The sequence below is a fragment of the Salvelinus alpinus genome, chromosome 2 (genome assembly GCF_045679555.1).
Source record: "Salvelinus alpinus chromosome 2, SLU_Salpinus.1, whole genome shotgun sequence".
NCBI classification, from domain to species: Eukaryota; Metazoa; Chordata; class Actinopteri; order Salmoniformes; family Salmonidae; genus Salvelinus; species Salvelinus alpinus.
This window is the reverse complement of record NC_092087.1, coordinates 23839316-23866917: the sequence shown is the minus strand read 5'-3', so window position 1 is coordinate 23866917 and position 27602 is coordinate 23839316. Positions and strand designations below refer to the sequence as shown.

The following is a 27602-nucleotide window of genomic DNA, read 5'->3' as shown; positions in this document are numbered from 1 at the left end:
GATTGCATACGACCGTGAGAAGAGAAAAAGGAGTCACTCCCTCCCCGCATGTCAAGTGTCAGCTCTGCTCTGAGCACACAGACCTCTCCAGTGACCTTGTTGAATGCCATCTATACCTGACATAGTAAAGCCACACTGGTCCATTGAGTTTTCTTTTTCTTTCTGCCTTTTTTGGGGGGGACAAATGTTAAGAGCTAACATACAGTTTGTGTTGTTGTGCTGTTGTGTCACAAGACAGCCTTTCTTGTCTAACAATATCTAACACTTATCTTACATTAATACACTTACAGTTGAAGTTGGAAGTTAACATACACTTAGGTTGGAGTCATTAAAACTTGTTTTTCAACCACTCCACAAATTTCTCATTCACAAACTGTAGTTTTGGTAAGTCGGTTAGGACATCTACATTGTGCATGACACAAGTACTTTTTACAACAATTGTTTACAGACAGATTATTTCACTTATAATTCACTGTATCACAATTCCAGTGGGTCAGAAGTTTACATACACTAAGTTGACTGTGCCATTAAACAGCTTGGAAAATTCCAGAAAATTATGTAATGGCTTTAGAAGCTTCTGATAGGCTAAATGACATAATTTGAGTCAATTGGAGGTGCACTTGTGGATGTATTTCAAGGCCTACCTTCAAACTCAGTGTCTCTTGCTTGACATCATGGGAAAATCAAAAGAGATCAGCCAAGACCTCAGAAAAAAATTGTAGACCTCCACAAGTCTGGTTCATCCTTGGGAGCAATTTCCAAATGCCTTAACGTACTTTGGTGCGAAAAGTGCAAATCAATCCCAGAACAACAGCAAAGGACCTTGTGAAGATGCTGGAGGAAACAGGTACAAAAGTATCTATATCCACAGTAAAACGAGTCCTATATCGACATAACCGGAAAGGCCGCTCAGCAAGGAAGAAGCCACTGCTCCAAAACCGCCATAAAAAAGCCAGACTACGGTTTGCAACTGCACATAGGGACAAATATTGTACTTTTTGAAGAAATGTCCTCTGGTCTGATGAAACAACAATAGAACTGTTTGACCATAATGACCATCGTTATGTTTGGAGGAAAAAGGGGGAGGCTTGCAAGCTGAAGAACACCATCCCAACCGTGAAGCGCGGGGGTGGCAGCATCATGTTGTGGAGGTGCTTTGCTGCAGGAGGGACTGGTGCACTTCACAAAATTGATGGCATGATGAGGTAGGAAAATAATGTGGATATATTGAAGCAACATCTCAAGACATCAGTCAGGAAGTCAAAGCTTGGTCGCAAATGGGTCTTCCAAATGGACAATGACCCCAAGGATACTTCCAAAGTTGTGGCAAAATGGCTTAAGGACAACAAAGTCAAGGTATTGGAGTGGCCATCACAAAGCCTTGACCTCAATCCTACAGAAAATGTGTGGGCAGAACTGAAAAAGCGTGTGCGATTATGGAGGCCTACAAACCTGACTCAGTTACACCAGCTCTGTCAGGAGGAATGGGCCAAAATTCACCCAAGGTATTGTGGGAAGCTTGTGGAAGGCTACCCAAAATGTTTGACCCAAGTTAAGCAATTTAAAAGCAATGTTACCAGATACTAATTGAGTGTATGTTAACTTCTGACCCACAGGGAATGTGATGAAAGACATAAATGCTGAAATAAATCATACTCTCTACTATTATTCTGACATTTCACATTCTTAAAATAAAGTGGTGATCCTAACTGACCTAAGACAGAGAATATTTACTAGGATTAAATGTCAGGAATTGTGAAAAACTGAGTTTAAATGTATTTGGCTAAGGTGTATGTAAACTTCCGATTTCAACTGTATCTTACACTAATACAGAATCAAATCATCATTTATGATATGCATTTGTTTGTAAATTAGAAATATTAAAATGACTAGGAGTTATCTTCCACTCCTACATGTCTTCATATTGTAGTTAAGACTGGTTGGTTGGTCCGTTGGTTGGTTGGTGGCTGGCTGTTTGGTTGCTTGGTTAATCATCTGAGTTATTCTGCATCATGAAGAGAGCAAGTTCCTTATTCCAGTCCCTCCTCCATGGACTCCTTGACCAGGAGCTTCTGGTGGTCATGTGTTGGGGTCCTGTTAGAGCTCTCTGATTGTCATCAGTGGCTGTGTCTTCCTGTTCATGCAGGCTTGGGGTGGTAGAGCTGGAATTTCCATAGTCAGTGGTGTCTCCATCAATTGCTTGTGCTGTGATATCATCCTCTGATTAAAACTTTTTAGGGATAGGGGGCAGCATTTTCACTTTGGATGAATAGCGTGCCCAGAGTGAACTGCCTCCTACTCTGTCCCAGATGCTAATATATGCATATTATTATTACTATTGGATAGAAAACACGCTGAAGTTTCTAAAACTGTTTGAATTATGTCTGTGAGTATAACAGAACTCATATGGCAGGCAAACTTCCAAACAGGAAGTGGAAATTCTGAGGCTGGTTGATTTTCAATTCATCGCCTATTCAAATCCCAGTAAGATATGGATTTGTTTGCACTTCCTACGCCTTCCACTAGATGTCAACAGTCTGTAGAATGTTGAATTAAGCCTCTATTGTGATGTGGGGCCGGATGGGAACTGTTTCAGTCAGTGGACTGGCAGATTGCCAGATCCTGGTCACGCGCATTCCAAATGATATCGTCTTGCTTTCCATTACTTCTAGAGACACAACGGAGTTCTCCGGTTGGAACGTTATTGGATATATGATAACAACATCCTGAAAATTGATTCTCTACTTAGTTTGACCAGTTTATTCGACCTGTAATATAACGTTTTGAAGTTTTTGTCCGAGTTCGCCTGGAGCTGCGCGAGCATTTGGACATGTGTACCAAACGTGCTAGCTAAAGTAGCTACTTGGACATAAATAATTGACATTATCGAACAAAACAACAATTTATTGTGGAACTAGGATTCCCGGGAGTGCATTCTGATGAAAGATCATCAAAGGTAAGGGAATATTTATGATGTAATTTCGTATTTCTGTTGACTCCAACATGGCGGAGAAATGTTTTTTATATCTGAGCGCCGTCTCAGATTATTGCATGGTGTGCTTTTTCCGTAAAGTAAAAAAAAAATCTGACACAGCGGTTGCATTAAGAACAAGTGTATCTTTAATTCTATGTAAAACATGTATCTTTCATCAAAGTGTATGATGAGTATTTCTGTTATTAGATGTGGCTCTCTGCAATTTCTCCGGATATTTTGGAGGCATTTCTGAACATGGCGCCAATGTAAACTAAGATTTTTGGATATAAATATGCACATTATCGAACAAAACATACATGTATTGTGTAACATGATGTCCTATGAGTGTCATCTGATGAAGATGACACTCATCTCCCAAGAAGCCATCACAGTGCAGTTATCACAAAACATATTATTTTCAGTGTTATAGCCTAACTAGACGATAGGCTATTAAGGCCCGGGGAAGAGGCAAACTTTAGGCTACTTTGGTGAATTTGCGAGACATGTAAGACAAGACATTGCGAGATACAGATAATCAAGACATATGAGCATGTTTTTTTCTGCCTGCCCCCTCCTCTCTCTCCCTCGCGCTGGATCGCCTGCTCTTTCACTTCGCTAATCAAATCAAATCAAATTGTATTGGTCACATACACATATTTAGCAGATATTATTGCGGGTGTAGCGAAATGCTTGTGTTCCTAGCTCCAACAGTGCAGTAGTATCTAACAATTCACAACCATACACACACATCTAAAAGTAAAAGAATGGAATTAAGAAATATTTAAATATTAGATAGAGCAATGTCGGAGCGCAGTGACTAAAATACAGTGGAATAGAATACAGTATATACATATGAGATTTGTAAAGCAGTATGTAAACATTATTTAAACATAATTAAAGTGACTAGTGTTCCATTATTAAAGTGGCCAGTAGTTCCAAGTCTATGAATATAGGGCAGCAGCCTCTAAGGTGCAGGGTTGCGTAACCGGGCGGAAGCCAGCTATTGATGGCTATTTAACAGTCTGATGGCCTTGAGATAGAAGCTGTTTTTCAGTCTCTCGGTCCCAGCTTTGATGCACCTGTACTGACCTAGCCTTTTGGATGATAATGGGATGAATAGGCCGTGGCTCGGGTGGTTGATGTCCTTGATGATCTTTTTGGCCTTCCTGTCACATCAGGTGCTCTAGGTGTCCTGGAGGGCAGGTAGTTTGGCCCCGGTGATGCATTGGGCAGACTGCACCACCCTCTGGAAAGCCCTGCGGTTGCGGGCGGTGCAGTTTCCGTACCAGGCGGTGATACAGCCCAACAGGATGCTCTCAATTGTGCATCTGTAAAAGTTGGTGAGGGTTTTAGGGGCAAAGCCAAATTTCTTCAGCCTCCTGAGGTTGAAGAGGCACTGTTGTGCCTTCTTCACCACACTGTCTGTGTGGGTGGACCATTTCAGATCGTCAGTGATGTATAAGCCGAGTTACTTGAAACTTTCCACCTTCTCCACTGCGGTCCCGTCGATGTGGATAGGGGCTTGTTCCCTCTGCTGTTTCCTGAAGTTCACGATCAGCTCTTTTTTTTTTTGCCGTTGTGTGAGAGGTTATTTTCCTGGCACCACGCTCCCAGGGCCTCACCTCCTCCATGTAGGCTGTCTTGTCATTGTTGCTAATCAGGCCTACTACTGTTGTGTTGTTTGCAAACTTGATGATTGAGTTGGAGGCATGTGTGGCCACGCAGTCATGGGTGAAAAGGGAGTACAGGGGCTAAGCACACACCCTTGTAGGGCCCCTGTGTTGAGGATCAGCAAAGTGGAGCTGTTGTTTCCTACCTTCCCCACCTGAGGGCGGCCCGTCAGGAAGTCCAGGACCCAGTTGCACAGAACGGGGTTAAGACCCAGGGCCCAGAGCTCAATGATGAGCTTGGAGGGTACTTTGTATCATGACACAAGGTGAGACCAAGATGCAGAGACAGGAGTCAGATGGTTGGAGTCGTACAATGTTTAATAATCCAAAAGGAGTATGCAAGAGAATTGTCGTAGACAGGCAAAAGGTCAAAACCAGATCAGAGTCCAGGAGGTACAGAGTGCAGAAAGGTTTGTGGTCAAGGCAGGCAGAATGGTCAGACAGGCAGGTACAGAGTTCCAAACAGGTAGGGGTCAAAACCGGGAGGACTAGAAAAAAGAGAATAGCAAAGGCAGGAGTACGGGAAAAAACGCTGGTTGACTTGGAACATATAAGAAGAACTGGCACAGAGAGACAGGAAACACAGGGATAAATACACTGGGGAAAACAAGCGACACCAGGTATGCGCCCAGGTAGGATGCCAGGGGATATCCCTAGAGGGGGGGTACTGTCACACCCTGATCAGTTTCACCTGTCCTCATTATTGTCTGGGTGGAGACAATAATGAGGACAGGTGAAACTGATCAGGGTGTGACAGTACCCCCCCTCTAGGGATATCCCCTGGCATCCTACCTGGGCGCATACCTGGTTGGCCGAGGTGTCGGCAGTGGAAGTTGGTGATGAGGGCTGGATCCAGGATATCTCTAGCGGGAACCCAGCACATCTCCTCCGGGCCGTAACCCTCCCAGTCAACCAGGTACTGGAAACCCCTGCCCCACGGTCAAACATCCAGGAGATGTTTCTCCTTGCTCGCACATGCTTTTTCAGTTCTGCCCACATATTTTCTATAGGATTGAGTTCAGGGCTTTGCGATGGCCACTCCAATACCTTGACTTTGTTGTCCTTAAGCCATTTCACCACAACTTTGGAAGTATGCTTGGAGTCATTGTCCATTTGGAAGACCCATTTGCGACCAAGCTTTAACTTCCTGACTGATGTCTTGAGATGTTGCTTCAATATATGCACATACTTTTCCTCCCTCATGATGCCATCTATTTTGTGAAGTGCACCAGTCCCTCCTGCAGCAAAGCACCCCCACAACATGATGCTGCCATCCCCGTGCTTCACGGTTGGGGTGGTGTTCTTTGGCTTGCAAGCCTCCCCCTTTTTCCTCCAAACATAACAATGGTCATTATGGCCAAATAGTTCTATTGATGTTTCATCAGACCAGAGGGCATTTCTCCAAAAAGTACGATCTTTGTCCATGTGTGTAGTTGCAACCCAAAGTCTGGCTTTTTTATGGCGGTTTTGGAGCAGTGGCTTCTTCCTTGCTGAGCGGCCTTTCAGGTTATGTTGATATAGGACTCGTTTTACTGTGGATATAGATAATTTTGTACCTGTTTCCTCCAGAATCTTCACAAGGTCCTTGCTGTTGTTCTGGGATTGATTTGCACTTTTCGCACCAAAGTACGTTCATCTCTAGGAGACAGAATGCGTCTCCTTCCTGAGTGGTATGACGGCTGCGTGGTCCCATGGTGTTTATACTTGCGTACTATTGTTTGTACAGATGAACGTGGCACCTTCAGGCGTTTGGAAATTGCTCCCAAGGATGAACCAGACTTGTGAAGGTCTACAATTTTTTCTCTGAGGTCTTGGCTGATTTCTTTTGATTTTCCCATGATGTCAAGCAAAGAAGCACTGAGTTTGAAGGTAGGCCTTGAAATACATCCACAGGTACACCTCCAATTTACTCAAATGACGTCAATTAGCCTTTCAGAAGCTTCTAAAGCCATGACATAATTTTCTGGAATTTTCCAAGCTGTTTAAAAGCACAGTCAACTTAGTGTATGTAAACTTCTGACCCACTGGAATTGTGATATAGTGAATTATAAGTGACATAATCTGTCTGTCAACATTTGTTGGAAAAATTACTTGTGTCATGCACAAAGTAGAGGTCCTAACTGACTTGCCAAAACTATAGTTTGTTAACAATACATTTGTGGAGTGGTTGAAAAAAGTGTATGTGAACTTCCGACTTCAAATGTATCTAATAGAACTCAATGGGTTTTCTTTAATGGAAGCGTCTCTAATGTCAAACATGTAAAGTGTGGTGTACCGCAGGGCAGTTCTCTAGGCCCTACTCTTTTCTATTTTTACCAATGATCTGCCACTGGCATTAAACAAAGCATGTGTGTCCATGTATGCTGATGATTCAACCATAACTGGTAATGAATGGTGTGGCGGTTGAACAAGTTGAGCAGACTAAATTACTTGGCGTTACCTTAGATTGTAAACTGTCATGGTCAAAACATATAGATTCAATGGTTGCAAAGATGGGGAGAGGTCTAGCCGTAATAAAGAGATGCTCTGCTTTTTTGACACCACACTCCAAAAAGCAAGTTCTGCAGGCTCTAGTTTTGTCTAATCTTGATTATTGTAATCAGAGGGCTGATATAAATACTATGCATGCCAGTCTCTCTTGGCTAAGAATTGAGGGGAGACTGACTGCAACACTTCTTCTTCTTATAAGAAACATTAATGTGTTGAAAATACCAAATTGTTTGCATAGTCAACTTACACACAACTCTGACACACACACTTATCCCACCAGACATGCCACCAGGGGTCTTTTCATAGTCCCCAAATCCAGAACAAATTCATGAAAACGTACAGTATTATATAGAGCCCTTATTGCATAGAACTTCCTTCCATCTCATATTGCTCAAAGAAACAGCAAACCTGGTTTAAAAAAAACCCAGATAAAGCAACACCTCGTTGCACAACGCCTCTCCCCTATTTGACCTAGATAGTTTGTGTGTATGCATTGATATGTAGGCTACGTGTGCCTTTTCAAAAATGTATATAGTTCTGTCCTTGAGCTGTTCTTGTCTAATGATGTTCTGTATTATGTCATTCTGTATTATGTTTCATGTTTTGTGTGGACCCCAGCAAGAGTAGCTGTTGCTTTTGCAACAGCTAATGGGGATCCTAATAAAATAACAAAAATACCAAATGTTCACTGTCAGGGCTGACAGCTGGTTTCTCCTCAGTGGTCTCGGTTCTCCTGTCATTTGAAGGGGTTGAAGATGGAGATGGCATGCCTTATAGCTGCCAGTCCGCGAGAGACTCCCGGGGACCTTTGCTATTCCACAGTGATGATAGTGAAGAGCGAGATAAGCAGCTGTGAGGCCGTGATTGTGAGTTGGTTGGAGTTGGAGTTAACTCTGGGAGAATACGGGATCTTGGCGTAAAGCATGGAGGATAGTGATGACAGTAAAGATAGTGAGCATTGTGACATGGAGCTATGAGGCCATGAGGTACACTCTTAGAAAAAAGGTTCCGAAAGGGTTCTTCAGCTGTCCCCATTAGAGAACTATTTTTGGTTCCAGGCAGAACCCTTTTTGGTTCCAGGCAGAACCCTTTTGGGTTCCATGTAGAACCCTCTGTAGAAAGGGTTCTATCTGGAACCAAAATGGTTGTTAAAATGGTTCTCCTATGGGGACAGCCGAAGCACCATTTAAGGTTCTAGATAGCACATTTTTTAGTTAGAGATTAGCCTGGAAGAATCCTGATCTCCTCGACAGGAGTTTTTAATCTGCCGGGACTGGGAGGATCTGATGTCAGAGATCTGCCAGATTTTCATTCCATAGATTTTTTGTCATTGGCTGTGTCATAGTCAAGGTCTGGTGTGCAGGTTGTGGAGGCCCGGTCTGGATCTCTCTTCCTGCTTCGTCTGGATTAGGCAGATCTGGTTGGTTTGAAGGAGATAGGTTGGCATTCTTGGTCATTAGCGTCTTTCATTTCCATGGTCAGGGTCTGGTGTCTGGGGTCTTGAGGTCCGGTCTGGTGTCTTTTTCTGTTTTGTCTTCCTGAGGCAGATATAAGCCTACGGTTTAAAACAGACAGCGTTGGTCTGCTGTGCTTATCATTTAGATTTCCATGTTCAGAGGAGTTCGATACTGTATGTTTTTCCTTCTTGTTGAAGCCAACACCACGGTATTGAAGACTGGAAAGCGGACATTAATGGACTGGTCTTTACACTTTTAACTATTTTTCCCCTGCTCAGTTTGCCCTTTAGAGTCAGTCGGGTCACTCTGGGATTTACCCATCTGAGCAGATTTGGCTGTCAGTCTTGTCTGACAGCCTTGTCTCAGTCTTGAGTTTTTGTACAATAAAAAACATTAGACAAAAACTCCTTAGATGCTCTCTGAAAGCAATGTGAGCAAGGCTTTGAAACTTATTCTTGTTCTTCTTCTTTTTGAAAGCAATATGCTTTTATAAGGACAATTATGATGAGTTAGTTCTCCATATAAACCAGTGATGCATTACACACTTAGAAAAAATATAGAACCTTAAAGGGTTCTTTGGCTGTCCCCATAGGAGAGCCCTTTGAATAACCCGTTTAGGTTCCATGTAGAACCCTTTCCACAGAGGGTTCTACATGGAACCCAAAAGGGTTCTTCTACCTGGAGCCAAAAATGGTTCTGCCTGAAACCAAAAAGTGTTCTCCTATGGGGTTGTCCTTGTATCTGTCTGTGGCCCCAGGCCCACAAGTTAACATGCTCTCTTAGATTGAGGCTGAAGAAAAGTGCAGCCGGCATGGCGAGAGTGCTTCAGTGCTCCCAATTTTACACCTTTATTACATAATCCTAAATTAATCACACACATCGTGCTTTGCTTTCCGCAGGGGAGTAACCAGTGACAATATCCTACTCTCTCTGGTTACATAAACAGCAGCTCTGGGAGATTTGTCCTTTAGAAAAAACAGAGTTGGAAATGACAATGGAAAAAGTTCTAAGGATTGTGGACTGATTTTAATCACTTCATGGAAACAATTATGATGAGAGAGGAGGAGAAGGGAGAGGAGAGGGGATGAGAAGAGAAGAAAGGAAATGTGAAAGTGCTTCAGGAGCGAAAGACATCTCTGCCATTATATGGCCTTATTACGTGCCTCAATTTAGCTGAATTGGTCAGATAGCTGCCTACATCACTGCAAGTTACGTTAGAAAATAGATGTGACGGGGGATGAAATTATGTTGCTCATTGTACCGAGTTACATCATGTACATACACAGAGCTGTTGTAATAGCTAATGAGATCTGATATGTTGTGGGTAAAGTTGGCTTCATGAGGGTGGTTCAAAGAATATGCATCTGAATCATCACAGTGAGTGAAGGCAATAGAATCCAAGACAAAGCACAGTCATGGCCTAATTCCATGACTTCAAACTTGTAATTTATAGAGCAGACAGAATACCAATGTTATTGTTACAGATACAGGTATCCTGTGTGTATTTGTTTTCTCTCCTTCTGCCCTAGTCACAGGTGGCAGTCATCAGTCGCCAATCAGTCGCCAATCAGTCACCAATCTGAAGACACACCTGCTCCTTTTCCCTTACCCAATCACATCCCCTTGGTTTAAAAGAAACCCAATCAGTTGTCTCTTGATAAAATAATGTATATGTTGAAAGATAATGATAAAATAATTCCACTCTGAAACCGTATAACTGTATGAAATTGATTCGAATCATAAAATTATAATCTGATGATGTGTGTAGTTTTAGTCAGAATTAGGTTAAACAATGTATCTGTATAGTGGAAAAACACAGACTGTCTGAGCAAGGCGTAGTTTAGGATTTGAACTTGTATGTGTGTGCCGAAGAAAAAAACAGAGAACACTTTAGGTTTACTCAGTCTGCAACCCAGAGTTTGTAAGATTCTGGTTTAAATGAAACAGACAGATTCCTCAGCTTACAATAGTCAAAATGTTTATTCACTAGAACGTCCTGAAGTCCATTATACAAAGACATCCATTTTATAGCAGACTGGACTGGGGGGACCTGTTGCCCTTATCAGACAGACTTAAATCGTTCTGCATACAAAGGAAAACCAGGAACACCATTGGTATTATCATTATACCATTTGCTTACTGTAATGTTAGAGAAGCATGGGCCCAAAAAAACAAACCTGCTTTATGTGGTTCCTTGTCATGACTCAGCAAGGATTAAAACAAATTCAGAAATAAAGATGTTGTTACAGTGACAATACTATCAGACATCCACTTGGAGCTTGCAGCCCTGTGGTCGGAGGCCTAGTTCCTCTTCCCCCTATTTTTATTTCTGCCCTATCTGTCTTCAGCTTCTTAGAGCCTCATTACTGTCTGAGCATGATTAGTGATCACAGCACAGGCCACAATCTTTACATTATTCCCAATTTAGATCAGGATTAAAAGCCTCATCCAATTAGCCCAATCCCTGCCTGTAGCTTCTAACTATACCTAATCCACAGACAGTTTTGTTCAGTAGGAGGTCAATATATGGATGTGGTGAGAGGAGAGAGAGGGCAATTCATGTTTTAACACTTACAGAACTGTGCCGAAAGCTCCAATGTAGCCTATGTCAGTCTGCTGTGTGTAGGCTACTGTCATGACTCTCCTGTGAAGATCTGAAGGATCAGGTTACAGTAGGTCCGCTCTACAGCTCCCCCTCTCTCCCGCAGAGGAGGAGAGGGGTGAAGTTGGCCGTTTCATGACGGTCGTAAATACCTTGTAGAAACTTTTCCTTTGGGATTTGCAGGAGGGGAAAGAAACCTCTTTGTTATAAGGAGATTCCTCCCGCCAAAATGGTAACATCAAAAGGTTGAATAATGAAACAATATTTCTATATTTCAAACCAAACTGTTGGAATGGGTACTGAAAGAACAATTATGTCAGATCAGTTGTTGTTTTGGGATCTCATTAAGGACAGTATAACAACATAACTGTATCTCTGAATGTGTATATTTCCCAGTTATCAGATTTACATCTAAATGTTGTGGAACTTATATGATTAAATATGAAACTCTTTGTGAGAAGATGAAATGTGATGTTAGCCTTCTAAATTAGAATTGTTTTTCATATAAAAGTTTTAACCAGTCAGTGACCACACCCACGTGAGCACAGATATTATGTCGGCGTCCATGGAATGCCCCTTTTTCCAGAGTTTATAAATGGACTCTCTAATGAAATTTACATTAGACCAGAGAAAGTGAGGACGCAGTCCACACGCTGAAATGGTTGCCATTTAAATGGAGACCAGTTACGTGCAGCGCCAGCTGAATACGTAAAAAATGGTTAAGAAAATTAACACATTAGAACAAGCAGGTGGACGGTGTTGAACTGGACATTACGAATGGTTAGACTCTACAAGACCAGCGGGGCCAACAGTGTGAGCTGAAAGGTACAAAATGGTTAGAAACTCTGAAACTCTCTCTCTCTCGAAGAAGAAGAAGACTACACAGGAACATTCAGTCTGCAGCTGTTTGAGTACTTCAGTCTAGTAAACTCGACTGAGAACCACCAGGTGGTATTTTGAAAGATCCATTCTAACGAACACTTCCTCTGGAAGATACGTTCTCACAGACACCTGAAACCAAGAAGCTATGACTACAAAAGACATGGTGACCTCTGGTGGACAACCAGAGACATACACAACCCGAGACTTTCTGTCCACTTACTCCCCATAGATGGATCGAGTATTTTCAACAGAGAGACAGCAAAGACATACACATGAAAATGTATATTGCAATTCTTTCGAATGAGCGGCCGTTCATGTGCAAAGTTTTTGCATTTCCATGAGCATAGTTATCAGCTGTATGTACGTTAGTGGAATTCCTTTGTCTCTTCCTTTTCCTCTCTTTAGAATCCTCCATTTTGTGTAACAAGCCGTCATATCGGTTTTAGTCCACTAGGGACTTTTCAATGCATTGGTTAGTAATCAATGTGTAAGCTATCCTGTTTGTGTGTTAATATAATTCTGTGTGATTATTTAGTTAGTAATAAATAACTAAGCCAATTTGATCCAGGCTGCATCACATTTGGCCGTGATTGGGAGTCCCATAGGGCGGTGCACAATTGGCCCAGCGTCACCCGGGTTTGGCGGGGTAGGACGTCATTGTAAATAAGAATCTGTTCTTAACTGACTTGCCTAGTTAAATAAAGGTTAAATAAAACTAAACAAAAAAAATTGTATATTGCTGATTCATCATTTATGATAGGGTTCGTGCCGATATCCAAGAGTTTTGCGACATTTAGAATGAGACGGAAGGTAAATAAGAATTAATGAATTGACTGTGACTGATGTAAGAGATATTTATATCTTTAGAGTTTAGTCAGGAGATAGTAACTTGTTAAATAACTTTTCCCGTGGTGCCCCAGATTACTACTTAACTAATTGTTATATGACTAATTTAATCGCATAACAATTGAATGTGGTATGTAATTATTTGATAAAATAACAGTCAAACACATTAATGATAGTCAAGACACGACACTACCCATCACTTTATGATCTCACAGTACTTGTTCCATATTGCATCGCTAACCCATTAATGAGTGTGTTTACAGATTGAATTATATGTTAACAGTGGAAGAAGACTTCTTGACATCTGTATACATGATGTGTTCAGGGAGCCCACCATAAAAAGGTGATGTAAACTGGAGGGTGGTTTACTCTGTGCCCAGAACACACTGGCATTCTTCAGGTCATTCTGGGTTCTTGCATTTCTCTTTCCTCTCTCCCTGTGTATACACTTCAGTGCTGTCCCCTCCCCTGGCTCTAGCAGCACTCTGCTTTATTACAATGGTTCTGATGAGGTGGAAAATGTGATTGCATTCTGTCCTAAACAAGATTAATCTACTAGGGGAATTGACAGCTGGCCTTTGCAAAGCAATTGGTGGGTGTGGAGGGATTGAATATAGTACACTACGGTAAAGTGTGAATATCGTATATATTGATCTACATCTCTCTGGCCATCCACACTGGTCAGGTAAATTATGGACCTGCAACAGTAAAAGCATTAGCTGTATCTGGATTGAATCAAAATACATGGAGCTGTGGAGTTGATGTTTTTGAATCCCAGTGGATTGTCAATTGCATATTCTTCATGAACAAAGGAGAGCATTTATGATATGGTTTACAGGATCAATCATCCAATCATATTTCAACGTAAGGAATCAGTATGAAATGTTGTACAGACGTGCTATGATGCTAAAAGTGTCTGTTACACTTGGTTATACCAAGGAAACCAAGTCTGCAAGAGGATATGAAAAGCCTAAAATTCTCAACCCCAGAATCTGAGATTACAGTTTCTTGTTCCCATGGCTCATTGTTGACCCCTTCTGGTTATTGTTTGTTACAGATTTGGGGAGAAGTGTTGATTCTGCAGACCTGTTAGACTAGAGTTTCTGACTGATATGTTCTGTTGTCCTATGTTCCAGCAGAGACAGAGCATGCTCAGAGAGTCCCAGAATTGGACTCAGCCCAGCAGCTGAAACTGAGAGAGAGACAGCGCTTCTTTGAAGAGGTATTTCAGCACGATGTGGACGTCTACCTGTCCTCTGCCCACCTGCATATTCATGACTATAAGAGACGTGAGTGCAATCGGCATCACACACATGTATGCACACATGTACCCTAACCCTAATCTAAGCTTCATGTCCATACCCCAGTTCAACCATTACCCTAACCCTAGATTCAACTCCACAACCTTCAAATTCTCTCTCTCCCTCTCTTTCTCAATTAAATTCAAATAAAAAAAAATTGGCATGGGAAACATGTTTATATTGCCAAAGCAAGTGAAAAAGATAATAAACTAAAGTGAAATAAATAATCAAAAATTAACAGTAAACATTACACTCACAAAAGTAAGAAATGTCATATTATGGCTATGTGCAGTTTCTCCCTTTCTCTCTCTTCTCTCTCTCTCTCTCTCTCTCTCTCTCTCTCTCTCTCTCTCTCTCTCTCTCTCTCTCTCTCTCTCTCTCTCTCTCTCTCTCACACACACATGTGTGAAAGTTTCTGGGTCGTTCCACGAAATGAGTTCCTTTTGCATCCCTTTGATATTTTACGTAGAAATGCTGAATTATAAAAAAAAAACTGTTATGTCAAATTAAATGCCTGTTAATATAGACCACATGGAAAATTCAATAAATCCTTTTTTTTTTTTTTTTTTTTTCATGACTAGACTTACTAAAGTGCCAAAATTCTGAATTTTGACATGCATCCTCTATGACTTCTAGGAAGATTTTAACCCACTTAATCCCAACATTTCTCCAGGTTTTCACCGTCATTGTAAAGCCCTAGTTATTTTGTTGTCAAAGTCATTTCTGAAGATGATTAATTTGAAGGTAAAAAACCATTTCATAGTCAAATCATAGTGTAAAGCAGCTGAGCTGGTTCTACTCCTTTTGGCCATTTTCTGATGTTTTGTGGTGGAAAACTGAGAGGGTCGAGCATAACACGTCAGCCCTGTTAGCCGTAGATAGAAGGCTAAAAATGTTTTAACAATGTACATTGTTTTGTGAAGCTTGCATTTACATACCCATCCCTGTTGCACACAACAAGCTTCCATTCCTCTTGTCACAAGGGTATTTGGGGATGATTTAAGATGAAGTCGTCTACTCTTTTACGGTCATCCCTGTTACTTTATTTGGCACTTAATAGTCACTTACTATAGTATATGTTTTTTTTAACCTACTGAGATGGGGAAAATTGTTTGTCATTAAGTGAACATGTGCTTTTTATGACAATGTTAAAATCAGGTGAAATAAAATACTTATTTCCCACCAACTACTCGAAAGGCATCTAATTGGTGGAACAACCCTACTAAATGTTGCTAAACATTTCCTTTGAGAAGTGAAGCTGACATACAGTAAATGCCTCTAATCAACCACGTTTGTCTCTTGTGTTGTTGTTAGCTCCCATTGGCAGCGTCTCGTCCATGGAGGTGAATGTGGACATGCTGGAGCAGATGGACCTTATGGACATCTCTGACCAGGAGGCCCTGGATGTCTTCCTCAGCTCTGGGGGGGATGGGGGGGTGCTGACCTCCCCTCTGCCAGGTAAAGGTGAGTGAAGGGGAGACTCACATCTGAGGCAGTCCCGTGTTGATAGTGTAGTATTTGGTAGAGTCTAGGCTTTGTCCCTCACCTATACTAGCTGGCAACATTAACTGCAATACAGAGTGCAGCACTGATAATCTGTGGCCTAACATCCCTTTCATTTCACCCACAGTAGTTCATGGCAACAACAACAATGAGGTCATCAGCCAGGGACGCTCTCCCCACAACACAGGCGGTTGTGTGGGGAAGTCCCGCATGTCCTCCACCTCCTCCACTTCCTCCACCAACAGCCAGAACACCAATGAGGATGGAAGGGAAACCCCTGTAGTCCAATCAGATGATGAGGATGTGAATGTCGGCACACTCTTGCTGATGGGATCAACCCCAGGAAAAGATGAGGAGAAGGATCGGCCCACCTTCTCTTCATAGAGGCCTTGCTTCACTTCCAATATTCACTAACATTTTGGACATACTGGTGCATGACAAGTATCACTGAAACGGGACACTCACACACAGAGGTGTTCCATGGACTGGCAACTATCACTTACAACATAATTTTCTTTACTCTTCATTTAGTTTTGTCTGAACTGTAAATATAAGGCCAAATCTTCTCAAAGCTTGCTTATCTCCATATATACTTCTGGCATATAGATAACAAGATACTTCTTTTTATTTCCTCATTTGAGATTCTAGTAGGGTCTGGCGACGTGTGATACGGACATTTGAGGAAGTACATTCCTGTGTGTACTCCACAGCCAGGATATGTACATAACAGAGTTGTGAAATATGCAACCATGTAAGCATTACTGTACTACAGACAGGGATTTACAATTGTGCAATTACACACACAAAAAAAATCTTTAGAGAGTAACTGCAATGCTGAGTAAATCTGGCCCTTAGTTCCCGTATTCCCCAAAATGTTGAACCAATCCCAAAACACCTGCCACAAATAAAAACGAAGGATGTACTGTACATATTGCATAGTGTTGCTTTCATTTTGATATATACAGTGCATTCGGAAATCAAATTCGGAAATTTTTCCACATTTTGTTATGTTACAGCCTTATCCTAAAATGTATTAAATTAAAAAATCTTCATCAATCTACACACAATAACCCATAATGACAAAGTGAAAAACATTTTTTAGAAATTTTTGCAAATGTATGAAAAAAATTAACAGAAATACCTTATTTACATAAGCATTCAGACCCTTTGCTATGAGACTCTAAATTGAACTCAGGTGTATCCTGTTTCTATTGATCATCCTTGAGATGTTTCCACAACTTGATTGGAGTCTACCTGTGGTAAATTAAATTGACTGGACATTATTTTCTAACGCACACACTTGTCTATATAAGGCCCCACAGTTGACAGTGCATGTCAGAGCAAAAACCAAACCATGAGGTTGAAGGAATTGTCCGTAGAGCTCCGGAACAGGATTGTGTCGAGGCACAGATCTGGGGAAGGACACCAAAACATTTCTGCAGCATTGAAGGTCCCCAAGAACACAGTGGACTCCATCATTCTTAAATGGAAAAGTTTGGAACCACCAAGACTGTTCCTAGAGCTTGCCGCCCAGCCAAACTGAGCAATCGGGGGAGAAGGGCCCTGGTCAGGGAGGTGACCAAGAACCCGATGGTCACTCTAACAGAGCTCCAGGGTTCCTCTGTGGAGATGGGAGAACCTTTCAGAAGGACAACCATCTATGCAGCACTTCACCAATCAGGCCTTTATGGTAGAGACGGATGCCTCTCCTCAGTAAAAGACACATGACACCCTACTTGAAGTTTGCCTAAAGGCACCTAAAGGACTCTCAGACCATGAGAAACAAGATTCTCTGGTCTGATGAAACCAAGATTGAACTCTTTGGCTTAAGTGCCAAGCGTCACGTCTGGAGGAAACCCGGCACCATCCCTACGGTGAAGCATGGTGGTGGCAGCATCATGTTGTGGGGATGTTTTTCAGCGGCAGGGACTGGGAGACTAGTCAGGATTGAGGGAAAGATGAATGGTGCAAAGTACAGAGAGATCCTTGAGGAAAACTTGCTCCAGATCACTCAGGACCTCAGACTGGGGAAAGGTTCACCTTCTAACAGGACAACGACCCTAAGCACACAGCCAAGACAACGTAGGAGTGGCTTCGGGACAAGTTTCTGAATGTCCTTGTGTGGACCAGCCAGAGTCCGGACGTGAACCCGATCAAACATCTCTGGAGAGACCTGAAAATAGCTGTGCAGCGACGCTCCCCATCCAACCTGACAGATTTTGAGAGGAACAGCAGAGAAGAGTGGGAGAAAATACTTTGCCATTAACGAACGAATACACTGAGTGTATAAAATATTAGGAACACCTTCCTAATATTGAGTTGCACCCCCTTTTGCCCTCAGAACAGCCTCAATTCGTTGGGCATGGACTCTACAAGGTGTTGATAAGCATTCCACAGGGATGCTGGCCCATGTTGACAGGGCTCCGGGCAGCCGAGCGGAAATGGAGGAAAACTCGCCTCCCTGCGGACCTTGCTTCCTTTCACTCCCTCCTCTCTACATTTTCCTCTTCTGTCTCTGCTGCTAAAGCCACTTTCTACCACTCTAAATTCCAAGCATCTGCCTCTAACCCTAGGAAGCTCTTTGCCACCTTCTCCTCCCTCCTGAATCCTCCTCCCCCTCCCCCCCCTCCTCCCTCTCTGCAGATGACTTCGTCAACCATTTTGAAAAGAAGGTCGACGACATCCGATCCTCGTTTGCTAAGTCAAACGACACCGCTGGTTCTGCTCACACTGCCCTATCCTGTGCTCTGACCTCTTTCTCCCTCTCTCTCCAGATGAAATCTCGCGTCTTGTGACGGCCGGCCGCCCAACAACCTGCCCGCTTGACCCTATCCCCTCCTCTCTTCTCCAGACCATTTCCGGAGACCTTCTCCCTTACCTCACCTCGCTCATCAACTCATCCCTGACCGCTGGCTACGTCCCTTCCCTCTTCAAGAGAGCGAGAGTTGCACCCCTTCTGAAAAAACCTACACTCGATCCCTCCGATGTCAACAACTACAGACCAGTATCCCTTCTTTCTTTTCTCTCCAAAACTCTTGAACGTGCCGTCCTTGGCCAGCTCTCCCGCTATCTCTCTCAGAATGACCTTCTTGATCCAAATCAGTCAGGTTTCAAGACTAGTCATTCAACTGAGACTGCTCTTCTCTGTATCACGGAGGCGCTCCGCACTGCTAAAGCTAACTCTCTCTCCTCTGCTCTCATCCTTCTAGACCTATCGGCTGCCTTCGATACTGTGAACCATCAGATCCTCCTCTCCACCCTCTCCGAGTTGGGCATCTCCGGCGCGGCCCACGCTTGGATCGCGTCCTGCCTGACAGGTCGCTCCTACCAGGTGGCGTGGCGAGAATCTGTCTCCTCACCACGCGCTCTCACCACTGGTGTCCCCCAGGGCTCTGTTCTAGGCCCTCTCCTATTCTCGCTATACACCAAGTCACTTGGCTCTGTCATAACCTCACATGGTCTCTCCTATCATTGCTATGCAGACGACACACAATTAATCTTCTCCTTTCCCCCTTCTGATGACCAGGTGGCGAATCGCATCTCTGCATGTCTGGCAGACATATCAGTGTGGATGACGGATCACCACCTCAAGCTGAACCTCGGCAAGACGGAGCTGCTCTTCCTCCCGGGGAAGGACTGCCCGTTCCATGATCTCGCCATCACGGTTGACAACTCCATTGTGTCCTCCTCCCAGAGCGCTAAGAACCTTGGCGTGATCCTGGACAACACCCTGTCGTTCTCAACTAACATCAAGGCGGTGGCCCGTTCCTGTAGGTTCATGCTCTACAACATCCGCAGAGTACGACCCTGCCTCACACAGGAAGCGGCGCAGGTCCTAATCCAGGCACTCGTCATCTCCCGTCTGGATTACTGCAACTCGCTGTTGGCTGGGCTCCCTGCCTGTGCCATTAAACCCCTACAACTCATCCAGAACGCCGCAGCCCGTCTGGTGTTCAACCTTCCCAAGTTCTCTCACGTCACCCCGCTCCTCCGCTCTCTCCACTGGCTTCCAGTTGAAGCTCGCATCCGCTACAAGACCATGGTGCTTGCCTACGGAGCTGTGAGGGGAACGGCACCTCAGTACCTCCAGGCTCTGATCAGGCCCTACACCCAAACAAGGGCACTGCGTTCATCCACCTCTGGCCTGCTCGCCTCCCTACCACTGAGGAAGTACAGTTCCCGCTCAGCCCAGTCAAAACTGTTCGCTGCTCTGGCCCCCCAATGGTGGAACAAACTCCCTCACGACGCCAGGACAGCGGAGTCAATCACCACCTTCCGGAGACACCTGAAACCCCACCTCTTTAAGGAATACCTAGGATAGGATAAAGCAATCCTTCTCACCCCCCCCCTCCCTTAAAAGATTTAGATGCACTATTGTAAAGTGGATGTTCCACTGGATGTCATAAGGTGAATGCACCAATTTGTAAGTCGCTCTGGATAAGAGCGTCTGCTAAATGACTTAAATGTAATGTAATGTAAATGTTGACTCCAATGCTACACATAGTTGTGTCAAGTTGGCTGGATGTCCTTTGGGTGGTGGACCATTCATGATGAACACGGCAAACTGTTGAGCGTGAAAATCCCAGCAGCATTGCAGTTCTTGACACACTAAAACCAGTGTGCCTGGGACCTACAACCATACTCCATTCAAAGGCACTTTTGCCTTGCCCATTCACACCTTCTGAATGGCACACACAACCCATGTCTCAATTGTTTCAAGGCTTAAAAATCCTTCTTTAACCTCTCTCCTCCCCTTCATTTCCAAAGGGATGGGCAACTTTGATGGTGTGGGGGCCACAAAAAAACGGAACTCATTATGAGGGGCCGCAGTGGCTTGTGGGCCATGGGGCGGAGAGAGGATTTAGCAATTTTACAAATCATTTCATGCAATTCTACTCATTTTGCCATCGGCGGATAGAACATTTTGCAGTTTAACATCAAATTTCCTGAAGTTCTACATATTTTGCCAAGGGTGGAGGCTAATGTTTGCAGTTTTTAATATGATAACTGATGATCAATGGGCCCTACGCCAGTCGGTAATTCGACCATGCTTACTAAAAGTTTAGATAGATGGCTGCTAGGCCTATCCCCGATCTACACTGATTGAGGTGGATTTAACAGGTGACATCAATAAGGGATCATAGCTTTCACCTGGATTCACCTGGTCAGTCTATGCAAAGAGCAGGTGTTCCTAAAGTTTTGTACACTCAGTGAAGGGAGTTACTGCCTTCAATACATGTAAAATTGTTACCTGGGTCATGTTTAGCACAGCACACTGTACTCAAATAACAACATTTAATAATTCAGAAGAGTCAGCGTAAATTTTATCTTTGGATTTGACTCCATAAATTTTACTTTGAATCATTGGCAGGTTCTTCAAAAATACTGTAAGACCTTATCTTCAAGTTGCCTCATTATTTCTTAAAGTTCTCTCAATATATTCTCCTCACCTCCTCCCAAAGGCCTCCTCTTTCTCTCTCTCTCTCACACTCATACATGAATGCACACATATATGCACACATATGAGGCTCTGTGTGTATTACATGAAAGGCAGCATTTCCTGTTGGTGCTCAGGACCTGCCAGATATTATCACACTCTCCCCTAGGTTGGTCATCCAGCTGTTGTGTCTGGCTTTACCATGACATCGGTCATATTTATCTCTACAGAGCTATGAAGTGATGGTACTGATTTGGTATCTTGTAATTTCTTAAATTACCTAAATATGCCGTTAGCAAAGTGTACACTCTGCACATTCTTGGACTTATTTTATCAGAGTTTGAAATCAACAATTGATGGAAGCTTGAACTTTAATGTATTCTACGTACTATTCTAATTTAGAAAGGGTATCTATGCTGTTCTGCAATGTTGACCCCACATATTATTATAAGATGTGAATGGTTTGCTATGATTTTTTTTAAATTTTTATGTATGCACTCTACTGTCAGTCGCTCTGGATAACACTAACATGTCAAATGTAAATGTAGAATTATGAATCACATAAGTAAACATACAACATTGTTAATTTATGATGTTCAGGACAGGCTTACTACAGTGTTACTGACTCCTTTCAGTAAGGACCCATTACCACAGAATCTTCATGATACACTTTAGGGTCAGTTAAAAGCTTGTAAAGGAGAGGTGTATCCAATTGCTGATGTCTGTCTTAAACCATCCTGCAGGTCAAAGTAACTCCATATTCCCACTAATAGTGATGGTTAATCGTGATGCTTTAAAGGTATGGTTCACCCAAATTACAAAATGACATATTGGTTGCCTTACCCTGTAAGCAGTCTATGGACAAGGTATGACAGCAATTCGTGCTTTGGTTTAGTTTTTTGGCATTGTTTCCACTAATAATAATAACTATTATTATTATTTATTAAACTTCTATAGCGCTTTTCATAGAATCACAAAGCTCTTCAAGAGCAAAAAACAAACAAGGAATATATCATGACAGATCAACCAATAGAGGCCAAGTCTTTGAATGCTGCATCCTCCAAAGATGGAGAGGGTCAGATCATGGCTTGAGTGAAGGGAGCTGGTCAGAGGATGGTAGATGATGATGCAGGCTGCTGCTGATCTTGTAGAAGGCAATTCTGGTCTTATAGCCACTGGACTTCTCCTCTTCCACTCTGTGTAGCACCTGCCTAAAATGCAAAGTTTTAGCATTTGTGGCACAAATCCAATTCAAGTCATGGGACCGATATTAGCATTTTTCACACATTATGTTCAAATCATTTATATTTGACTTTGTTGAGCTTCACAATCAATTTTAGATACTTTTGGATGATTTGGACATGATGCATGAAAAATGCTTACAGTATGTCAGTCCCATGACTTGAATGGGATTTGTGCCACGAATGCTAAAAGGTTAGCATGTGGAAACAATGCAAGGGAAACTAAACTAAAACATGGATTGCTGTCATACCTTGTCCATAGGCTGTTTACAGGGTAAACCAATGTATAATTTTGAAATTTGGGTGAACTATCCCTTTAACTGGGCATAATATGAAACCCCATGCTTATTGTGTTCTCTCTATGAGGAGTTGGGGTCTGTTTGGTCAAAACAAAATTTGGTCTAGTTCAACCTTACGAGTCTACTGTATAATCAGCTCTCAAACCATATAAAACACTAAAATCATTGTATTTGGGACAAATCATTCACTAAACCCTAAACCTCCTCTAAATCTTATAATGAATAATGTGGCAATTTAACAAGTTGAGGAGACTAAACTGCTTAGTGTAACCCTAGACTGTAAACTGTCATGGTCAAAACGTATTGATGCAGTGGTAGCTAAGATTGGGAGAGGTCTGTCCATGATAAGGCATTGCTCTGCTTTCTTGGCATCACAGTCATTTAAACGAGTCCTACTGGCCCTAGTTTTATTACACCTGGACTACTGCCCAGTTACATGGTCAAGTGTCACAAAGAAGAACATAGGCAAATTACAGTTGGCCCAGAACAGAGCAGCACGGCTGGCCCTTAAATGTACACGGAGGGCTAATATCAATAAGATTCATGTCAATCTCTACTGGCTCAAAGTAGAGGAGAGATTGACAGCATCACTACCTGTCTTTGTGAGATGTATTGATGTGTTGAAAGCACTGAACTGTCTGTTCAAACAGCTAACACGCAGCTCAGATACCTACAAGACATGCCACCAGGGGTCTCTTCACAGTCCCCAGAACAGACTCTAGGAAACACACAGTACTACATAGAGCCATGACTACATGGAACTCTCTTCCACATTAAGTATCTGAAGCGAGCAGTAAAATCAGATAAAAAAAACAACAGATAAAATAATACCTCACGGCATAACGCGGACAGTGAAGAGACACACACACACACACACACACACACACACACACACACACACACACACACACACACACACACACACACACACACACACACACACACACACACACACACACACACACACACACACACACACACACACACACACACGCTGTAAGGTTGTGGAATTGTTGTATTGTGGATTTAATATTCTACATTTGTAATATTTGAGTAATAATGTAGTAATGTCTTGTAAGATGTATTGTTTTATTTGTGATGTAGGCTGTTGTGTTTTGTTGTGATGTACAGTGGGAAGAAAAAGTATGTGAACCCGTTGGAATTATCTGTATTTCTACATAAATTGGTCATAACATTTTATCTGATCTTCATCTAAGTCACAACAATAGACAAACACAGTCTGCTTAAACTAATAACACACAATTACACATTTGCATGTCTTTATTGAACACACTGTGTAAACATTCACAGTGTAGGGTGGGTAAAAGTATGTGAACCCTTGGATTTAATAACTGGTTGACCCTCCTTTGGCAGCAATAAACTCAACCAAACGTTTTCTGTAGTTGCGGATCAGACCTGCACAACAGTCAGGAGGAATTTTGGACCATTCATCTTTACAAAACTGTTTCAGTTCAGCAATATTCTTAGGATGTCTGGTGTGAACCATTCTCGAGGTCATGCCACAACATCTTAAATTGGGTTGAGGTCAGGACTCTGACTGGGCCACTCCAGAAGGCATATTTTCTTCCGTTGAAGCCATCCTGTTGTTGATTTATTTCTGTGTTTTGGGTCGTTGTCCTGTCGCATCACCCAACTTCTGTTGAACTTCAATTGGTGGAAAGATAGCCTTACATTATCATGCAAAATGTCTTGATAAACTTGGGAATTAATTTTTCTGAGTGAATTTCTTCCATTTTTTATTTTTCAGCAAAGCAGTCCCAATCCATAATGCTCCCTCCACCATACTTTACCGTTGGGATGAGGTTTTGATGCTGGTGTGCTATGCCTTTTTTTACCCACACATAGTGTTGTGTGTTCCTTCCAAACAACTCAACTTTAGTTTATTCCGTCCACAGAATATTTTGCCAGAAGCGCTGTGGAACATCCAGTTGCTCTTTTGCGAACTTCAGAGGTGCAGCAATGTTTTTTTTGGACAGCAGTGGCTTCTTCCATGGTATCCTCCCATGAACACCATTCTTGTTTAGTGTTTTACGTATCGTAGACTCGTCAAAAGAGATGTTAGCATGTTCCAGAGATTTCTGTAGGTCTTTAGCTGACACTCTAGGATTCTTCTTAACGTCATTGAGCATTCTGCGCTGTGCTCTTGCAGTTATCTTTGCAGGACGGCCACTCCTAGGGAGAGTAGCAACAGTGCTGAACTTTCTCCATTTATAGACAATTTGTCTTACCATGGACTGATGAACATCAAGGCTTTTAGAGATACTTTTGTAACCCTTTCCAGCATTATGCAAGTGAAACTATTCTTAATCTTAGGTCTTCTGAGATCTCTTTTGTTCAAGGCATGGTTCACATCAGGCAATGCTTCTTGTGAATAGCAAACTCAAATTTTGTGAGTGTTTTTTATAGGGCAGGGCAGCTCTAACCAACATCTCCAATCTCGTCTCATTGATTGGACTCCAGGTTAGCTGACTCCTGACTCCAATTAGCTTTTGGAAAAGTAATTAGCCTAGGGGTTCACATACTTTTCCCAATCTACACTGTGAATGTTTAAATTATGTATTCAATATAGAAATGAAAAATACAATAATTTGTGTGATATTAGTTTAAGCACACTGTTTTTGTCTATTGTTGTGACTAAGATGAAGATCAGATCAAATTTGATGACTAATTTATGCAGAAATACAGGTAATTCCAAAGGGTTCACATATTTTTTTCTTGCCACTGTAACTGTTTTAACCCTGTTTGAACCCAAGGAAGAGTACCCGCTACCTTGGCAGCCGCTAATGGGGATCATAATAAATACTAAATACTAAACTGGTGTAAGAGTCATGAAATACCATCATCCTTGAAGAGATTAATCCACACTGACACAGGAACCGTCACAAAGGTCTTACAACATGAACAAAGACTCCCTACTCTGCAAACTATAACACTTACAAATGATTGGGTTTCATGCAATAATAAGCACTACAGTGGAGAACAGGCCTACAGCTTTTAACCACTGTAATTAATTTGATGTTCAGAAGGACCGGCTCTAGCGTTTTGGGGGTTCTAATTGAGCAAAAAATGTTAGTGGCCCACCTCTTGACAGCAGAGAGACAAATTTAAATTTTAAAGTTAATTTCCTAAATTTCTACACCTTGTTGCAGTTTTAAACATATTTTCTGCAGTTCTACACACTTTGCCATGAAGCAGAGAGAACATTTTGCACGTGCCCTGTGTGCCCTGTCGGTATTCAGCCAAGATATTTACAAGTTTAGATAACTGGCTAGAATAATAGAGTAACTGTCGGTGACTGACAAAATGAGCAAAACAGCTGATGCACAAACAAATATGTCACTTAAGCCTTGAGCTGCTGTTCAGGATGACCAATGTTGACATAAAAAAAGAACACAAAAATACAAAAAAATATATGCCCCAGGGAAAGATTGACATATCTCTGTTGACTGAATCTTGAATATCCATTCCCTCAGGTGTTTGGATTAGCCAGTATCTCCTATTCAGTTGTTTATATTTCTTCGTTTTTATTTCGTTTTTATTTCTTTACTTACCTATTGTTCACCTAATACCTTTTTTGCACTATTGGTTAGAGCCTGTAAGTAATCATTTCACTGTAAGGTCTACACCTGTTGAATTCGGCGCACTTGACAAATACACTTTGATTTGATTTGAGCCATCAGAAGAGGGTCTGGATCATGACTCATTCCATATTGAAGAGGGGCACCCTGGGCCTTTTCCTTATGAGCTGGGCAAAGTGAGTACAGACTCATAGTTTGGACTTCTACAATATATTTCATCAGGTAGTTGCTGACCCTGTAGCCTGTTCAGTGTCCCAGAATGCTCTTACTATTTCCCCGTTTCTCCATCATACTGATTCTAAACTGTATATTCTCACCACTCTGTTTCAGATTCTTGTTGAGCGACAGTACCGTGTGGCATTTAAATTCTTTGGGGAGGGAGTGGACAAGTAGCCAAAGGGACTTTGATCAGAGACAGGCATGATGATGGTCCACAAGGCTGTCGACTATGAACAGAACCAGAACCTGAAGATTAGAAAATACTCAGAAATCAGCCAGCCAGGAAACATTCATCTATTTATATTTTTCCTGTATTTCTTGACAAAATTTACCAAATGTAATTGATCTGTCATATTTATCATAGATTTTATGCAGCTCAAACAAGGTACATAAATAACAATTTCATTCCACAGCTTACATTTGAGGTAATAAAAAAGTCAGACTCTCAGGACATAAATGAAAACCCACCAGTCTTTGGGAGGGATATGTATGAGGTCAGCATTGGAGTGGCAAATACACAAGGTAAACAATGTTGGTACTTGGCATAGAGTAGGAAACTCTAATAACTATTTTGTGTCACTATATTCCAAAACCAAAATGTCCTCCTTTTGATACAGGATCCTTTCTAGTCAGATTCCCCAAACTCAACATTTCACTATGAAATCGCATCGGTGACGCCAGACACACCAAACACTGAGTTCTTCATTGACAGCAATGGTGCCGTCTCATTCAAGGGATGCTTGGAATATCAGGAAAGTCTCATAGAAGGAATTAATTAAATAAATAATTCATTCATTCATTAATGCAGTAGTTGTAATGGAGAAGAACATTGCTTAATATCATTACTTAACAACTTTGAAGTATGTTGACAAGTTTTGTTACGCCTTATTCTAAAATGGATTAAATTGGGGTTTTTTCCCCTCAACAATCTACGCACAATACCCCATAACGACAAAGCAAAAACAGGTTTTTAGACATTTTTTCAAATGTATAAAAAAAAAAAAACAGAAATACCTTATTTACATAAGTATTCAGACCGTTTGCTATGAAACTCGAAATTTAGCTCAGGCGCATCCTTCATT

General features: G+C 42.1%; 1 protein-coding gene across 2 annotated transcripts in view; it reads left to right on the top strand.

The window, feature by feature from the left end:
* LOC139557156 (dysbindin-like) overlaps positions 1–25537 on the top strand; it is a 34499-nt gene extending 8962 nt beyond the window's left edge. The window contains exons 2-4 of one of the 2 annotated variants that reach the window (XM_071371599.1): positions 14058–14210; positions 15537–15680; positions 15853–25537. In XM_071371599.1, the coding sequence (XP_071227700.1) occupies positions 14058–14210; positions 15537–15680; positions 15853–16109 (554 nt within the window). In that variant the 3' untranslated portion in view covers positions 16110–25537. Of the gene's footprint in view, positions 1–14057; positions 14211–15536; positions 15687–15852 lie in introns of both variants that reach the window. The other variant, XM_071371592.1, reaches the window with a different exon arrangement.
* Positions 25538–27602: the final 2065 nt, after the last annotated feature.